At 43.8% G+C, this 6,547-nt stretch overlaps 1 protein-coding gene across 1 annotated transcript; it reads right to left on the bottom strand.

The window, feature by feature from the left end:
* Positions 1–476: 476 nt before the first annotated feature.
* LOC135714570 (uncharacterized) lies at positions 477–1,349 on the bottom strand. Its single transcript, XM_065237958.1, has one exon. It carries the CDS (start codon positions 1,347–1,349, stop codon positions 477–479), a length of 873 nt encoding a protein of 290 aa, XP_065094030.1.
* Positions 1,350–6,547: the final 5,198 nt, after the last annotated feature.

The following is a 6,547-nucleotide window of genomic DNA, read 5'->3' as shown; positions in this document are numbered from 1 at the left end:
GTGGTCAGCACTCACACATTCATCACGAAACGGTTGCTTTCCAAAGTCGACGACGCATCGACCGAAAGAACTGCCGATGAAGAACAATGAGGAGGACCACACAATGGTTGCTGCCGAGAAAACAGACGATCGCGTAGCACGCATCGAGAGTGGCCTGCTTTTGTCGACAGCCGAGTGAACACTGTTTTGAGATTATGTCTTAACGGGAATTTAATTGCACTTGTCGATTGCCGATCCGTATTATTAGCAAACAAAACGAAAAGTGAAGAAACAAACCCCAGTTTTTGGTGTCTTTAAATCGCCAAATTACGCGATGGAATGTGCTCGTTATATCGCTCGCAGATCGGCCAGATGTTAATTCATCCCATGTACACGCTATAACCGGGAAAGATGTTGCATATTTTCCAACGGGAGCAAATGTCTGATTAAATACCTGCAATCGTCGCGAAAATATGATTGTTTTAAGGCCTCCAAGTCTAGGAAGCTGAATCACCTAAATGGCCCTTACGCTTGCATTTCACACAGGTATGAGACTGGTAGGGACACTCCTTCACATAGTGTAAATCCCCACAGAACCAGCAAGGCGTTTTTGGTAATTTCTCCTTCCTTCTTGTTGAATGTCGAGATATTGCAATAACAACAGATCTATCTGAGTAACCTTTCTCGATCATCTTGAGGTTGATAATGCGGTTGCACTCCTCAACCAGGTTTTCAAGCTTCAGCGTTGCACCATCAGCCGGCGGTGCGGTTTCTTCTGCCTCCAGGTTTCCAATCAACCTGGTCCAGATGTGCGAATCACGCGGTGACTGGAGACCGCATACGAACCTGAGCGTCTTGAATTGGTCGCTGGAGAGCTTCTCGGTCAGGAACGCTTCACAGTGCTTGTTCACCGACGCTGCATAGGACGAAAAATCATCAGCGTCGTTTTTGATGTGCTGAAAATACTGATAACGTCCGTTGAAGAGGGACTTTTGGCGTTCGAAGAGCTTCTTAAGCTTCTTGACGGTTTCTTCGAGCACAAAATCCCGTAGATGATTCGGCAAATCGCTATTCACGTAGCGTTCGTGGAATTGCGTGCCGATTTTCCTCAGAAGCAACCTTAGCTTAATCGTCCAGATGCTTCTCGTCCTCCTTAATACGTCCTCGTATCGAGTGTACCACGATTCAAAAAATAGTCCTCCGTCTGGATCATAACGAAACTCGTCAATTCCGGTGGAGAGTAACTCGATGATCTTCACGCTTCCAACTTGATTCGCGTTGACCTGTTGAAGGGCTCCAATCTGCTGCTGCTGGTTGGCGATCATTGCCGTCAGCCGGAGAATTGCTTGCTTCAGATCGTTGTCGGACATTCTTGATTTCGTAGTGATTTGAGGGCTTCAACGGTAAAACAGGAACAGAGCTTGATGGTACTTCCGAAAAATCGTGGGAACTTTACCTCGTTGCTAAAATGTGTTGTGTTCTCGAAGAGAAGGAAACTAGTTTTAGGTTTAAGAGCTGTATATATGTCGACTTGTCCCTTCGGTAGTTGGAACTAAACTGACAAAATATTTTTAGTTTGTTTTTTTTCGTACCATGGTTATAAATCATGGCCTACCAGGTAACATATTCTTCTGATGTGTACGCCGATGGTACAGTTCGGTAAGCATTCCGCAACATTTTTGCAATCCTTAAGTGATCATCAAACCTTATGCATGATGGACAAGTATCTTGAGTAGTCTAAGGATGACCTGAAGTTTTACAATGTTGGGCACATTCTTCCTTCCCCAATTTCACTAACGAGATTTCGCATTTTCTTGCAGTAGAGAGCATAAGTAGCTTTGAGTTCGTGCGTTTCCTGAAAATTATCGTACATAGACTTCTCAGTTAGATCTGATAGAAAATACAATCAGTTTGGAACGTGCTTTACATATTTTGGTTAAAAGCTAAGAGTTAAATTTATGAATTTAGTTCATGATTTCAACTCGGATGATTCATGATTTCGGGAATCTTGGGTGCGTTACGCAAGCATAGCTCATGATGCCATGAATATTATTCATGGTGTTCTTTCATAACATTTTTACGCTATGTTCATGAAATCATAAGTCTGACTTCTTCTGATTCACATTTTCAAGCTTATTGCTTAGCGCATATTTGCTTATTGCGTGCTCTCAACTTAGTGTTGGAGCAGTTCCACAGTTATTAATTGAGAGCTTTCGATGCCAATACCAATGCATGAATTTATATATTGTGTTGCAAGCACAATGATATTCTATGCCCAGGGAAGTCGAGAAAATATCCAACCCGAACTCCCTCGACCGGACCGGGAATCGAACCCGCCCGCCTCCGGCTTGGTAATACCGTGCCTTTACTGACTAGGCTATGAGGCCATTTTTCTCATTTCGGAGATTAGATTTGTTCCCGTGCAAGCTTATCAAACATCATTCAATATTTGGATCGCTAAAAACATGAACAAGAAAATCACCTTTGACCAAGCATTTAGGCGGCCCTTCCATCGGAGGTTACGAAAATCAAGACTGCACCGTATATGCGTTTAGGGCAGGCCATCGCTCCTTACCGCATCAGACACGTCCGTAAAAATGCACTGATCTTGACGATGACGACCAAAGTGGTGACGAGGTTGACACATGCACATATGTGACAGTCTGTGTGTGGTGCATGGATAGTAGAAGCAATGTGTGCAGTGTGGTGCAGGCAAATAAGGAGTGACGAAGAATCACCTAGTGGCATTCCAGTCAAGGGCCCAGCCACGATTGACGGGCGGTACGAAAAAAAAAAGAACGGAAGGCTGAGCAGTGAAATTGCAACATAGCGACCGTCTCCGGTACACATGTTTTTCCAACCTTCCACTACTCTGCTGCTCTGGGGAACCCTGAGAACCGTGCACGAATTTTTCCACTCTGTCATGGTTTTCCCTACACTTTTAGGTCGGTGCATTACCGGGGTTTGTCCCCCAGTTTTCTTTTCTTTGTTGTTCCATATGAACAGACGCGTCCCACCATGTGTGTGAGTGTGGGTGTACATGTGAGGCAGCTCCGAGCTTATGCTTTATGCTGTGCTATCATCGATCGAAACACACCTCGTTTGTTTGTTACGAGTCGCTGCTTTATGTTCCTTCTAGCGGGACACTTTTGGCTCGAGGTTCTCCGGGGGTTTGTTCACGGATGGTAGGGGTGGATTTAAAGCATGTTTTGACAGCAGACATCGACAGGAAGACTTGAAATTTCACACATTTCGTAAGGTCACACGTCTGCACGAATGAGGATAGATGTTTGGATCACATTTGTTGACGCGCCGGAGTACGGATTGAAGGTCCAATCCTGCCGTGGCAAGAATCAATAATAAATTAATAATTAAAAACTGACTTGGGGGAACCCCTGCGGCGGTCGCTGCTCTGCCACCCGCTGGAGGGGAGCGACACTGTGGACTGAAAATATGAAAAATAGGGTCGACACTTGCTTTTCTTCACGTCTGCCATCGTACTGAACCCAGGGGACGTCCAGCAACGGTGGCAAACTTTTCTTCCTCCTTTGCTCCGGCAAATAATGGCACCAACCAGCGTCGTCACTTGGAAGGACTTTGTCGCTCTGTGTGAGTACGCTATTTGGCATAATTTTTGCCATTTTCTTGGCGTTCGTTCGATTCTTGGCTTCTACGACAGTACGACAAAGAACCGATAGCTCCTGCTATAATGTCTTTCCTCTCTGTCGACTGTCCCTGTGAGAACAAAGACGGAAACAGAGTTTTCCGGAATTTCCCTGTCCTCCCCTTATCCATCGCTACCCGATAATGATATTGCAGTTTGTGATTCGATTGGTGGAAATCCAATAAAACGCTGAGACGACTTGCACAAAAGTCCCCAAGCTGCCAGTGATCTAAATCCTATTTTCCTCCACCGAGAACCGTGCCTCGAGGAAAGTTGTGATCATATTTTCCAGAGTTCAGCTTTAAGCTTACTTACCCGCCTTCGGCATGCTTTTCCTATTGGTTGAAATTTGAGAAAAATCCACTTTCAATCACTTTTTTGTTTACCGTACTCAAGTTACGCAGCGAGCTCTAACAAAGTCGATGTAGACATTACAATATGGAGAAACTTCTTTTGTAAACAACTGCTGCAACCACCGATTTTTCGTGAATAAAAGCTCACCCTCTCAGACTAACTTTACCAACTGGTGGTGCAAACATTCCCCGTTATTAGACGTCGTTTACAAAAGCAGTTTCGCCCAATTGAAATATTGATAACGAACTGCTCGAGCCGAACGACAACGCACACTTTGATTGAAATGTCAAAATAAAAACTTGACAGCGTCTTGGTTGGTAGGCCTTAGTGGCCAAACGAGGCTGGCCTTCGGCAACTGGCGGGTAATTTCCTTATTGGAGGGATTTTTTTAAACAAAATTCAAATCATTTAAATTGGAAGAAATTTGAAAACTTGTTCACTACCCCCAACCCTCCTCCATCGTTTGTTGTCGATGAGATTGTCTTCTTTTATCAATTAAAAAAAAAAACGAGGAAACTTTTCCTGTTTCCCATTTTCCCAAACAACGACGTCGCTGATGACAAACTTGTGCTGGAAAAAGGGGGACTGTACTTCGGATTGGGAGACAGTTTCCTGCTTGTTGGCTCGATTTTCCCAATAAACTGGGGGACCTAGTTTTCTTCGACTCTCCGGAATGTTGTTGATGAATAATAACAATGCCAATTGACATATTCTAGTTCGTTTGACGCCGTCTTGTAGAATCTAGTCCGGACCGAACGAAACGGTGACAATGGGAAGATTTTTGACAACGTTTGGTCTTTTGCATAACAATGGCTCCCGGGATTTAGGAGGGGATAGGTATCGTTCTGTGATGTGAGTTGATTTCTTTTTGTTCTTCCTACGTCCGGAGTAAACTTTAATGAGGCGATCGGAAAATGTACTACGATCTGGGCGTGGGTGGGAGCTCATTTCCATTGAAATTTGTTTGCCCTGAAGGGAAAAACTCGAACGTGTACACGACAGTGATTCGATAGGTTTTTGCGAGAAAGTTTCAAATTATCGTTTTTCGAGGAGGGGTTGATGAATGGCTCGGACCTGGACGCGGGGGATCAGAATGACAGCTCACAGCAGCCGTAGCAGTAGCAACAACAGGGTGGTCGTTAAAATTTAAATGAGAGATGATAGATCGGCTGGCAGGTAGGCAAATATCAATCAGCTAATCTTGATCGGACATTATTACGAAAGTGCTCATTACGGCATACTCCTGTCATTTCGGACATCTCAGGAGCTCCCTGGAGAATCCGGGGCCAACGAGTGCGGTGAGAGGTGGAGGACAAACAACTTGGACTTCTGTGCAGCAGTGTGTAGAGCTCTTTCAGCTTAATGTTGATCGACGTGTACACATCTATTCAATTTGCATTTCCAACCGCCCCTCACTCACCAACACACACTGACTATAGGTCGTGTGAGCGTGGTTTCCCTTTTCGCATTCCTCGCAGTACCCCCTTTCGTTCTGGCATAACAACGGCACTGGCCATATGCGGTGTCGGCGGCGGCTTAGCAGTAGCAATGGCATCATCAGCTATGACCGAGGTTCGGACGGCCGGGAAATGAAAAGATGAATAGATTATTTATTATTAATTTTAATTAAATGTTTATCGCATCCGAGATGAAGACGCAGCCATACACACACCTTGCCGACGGCAGAGCGTCGAAGGCTGGAAGCTCCGGTAAGTCCATCCATTTGGACTAGCATTACAATTTGAATATTTTAGCTCACCCTCGGCTGCTAGGAGCGAGTGTATGTTTGTATGAGCGGGTACATATTTGAGATTTACTCAAGGGGACCGACCGGTTCAGCTAAACCAAACATATCCTGGCCCTTTGGTTTTGGGAACTGCTTCGGTCGAGTCGTTTACGCAATTTGCTACGGAGTGCGTTTGTTTCGGTCCATTTAATGTAGATTTTGCAGAGGTGGTGGATCTGTTACTTGATTGAATGGGAACTGGGGAAACGGAATGGTTTTATGATTAAATTAGATTCGAATGAAGGACCGGTTTGAATTGTGTAAATCATCACTGCTATAGCTCGGGCAGGACTGTTTAGGAATTGAGAAATTTGCATGGTTTGCATGAAAACGGCAAAGTTAGCTTGGAGTAAACAATGATCAATTATTTTTAGAAAATGGTTTGTTGACTTCAAGAAAGGAACCTATTGAAAGGATGATGGTTTTGCAAATTAAGGTGAACTAATTTAGGGTAAGGAAGGCTATCTCTAGTGAGAATTATAACTAATAATCATGGATAAATTAGGCTTCAAGCGACGTTATTTTAGTAGAGCAACATGTATTACATTAGAAGACAACATTTGAGTACATGATTCGTCAAATCAGGAGCTTCAAACTGACTTCCAAATATTGCTTCTATAATTGGACCATTTTCTTAGCCATATGGTTGAAATTCGGAGCTTTTTTTACAAACTATTTTTTTACAAAATGAACTAAATTTATATGATCTTTAGACTCAAATGTGATATAAATAGTTCAATTTTAACTATGTAATACGAAAAAGT

Source organism: Ochlerotatus camptorhynchus, unplaced genomic scaffold, assembly GCF_037179485.1.
Source record: "Ochlerotatus camptorhynchus isolate MF236.1 unplaced genomic scaffold, CSIRO-AGI_Acam_v1.1 ptg000045l, whole genome shotgun sequence".
NCBI classification, from domain to species: Eukaryota; Metazoa; Arthropoda; class Insecta; order Diptera; family Culicidae; genus Ochlerotatus; species Ochlerotatus camptorhynchus.
The sequence above is the reverse complement of the archived record's forward strand: the minus strand, read 5'-3'. Positions and strand labels throughout refer to the sequence as shown.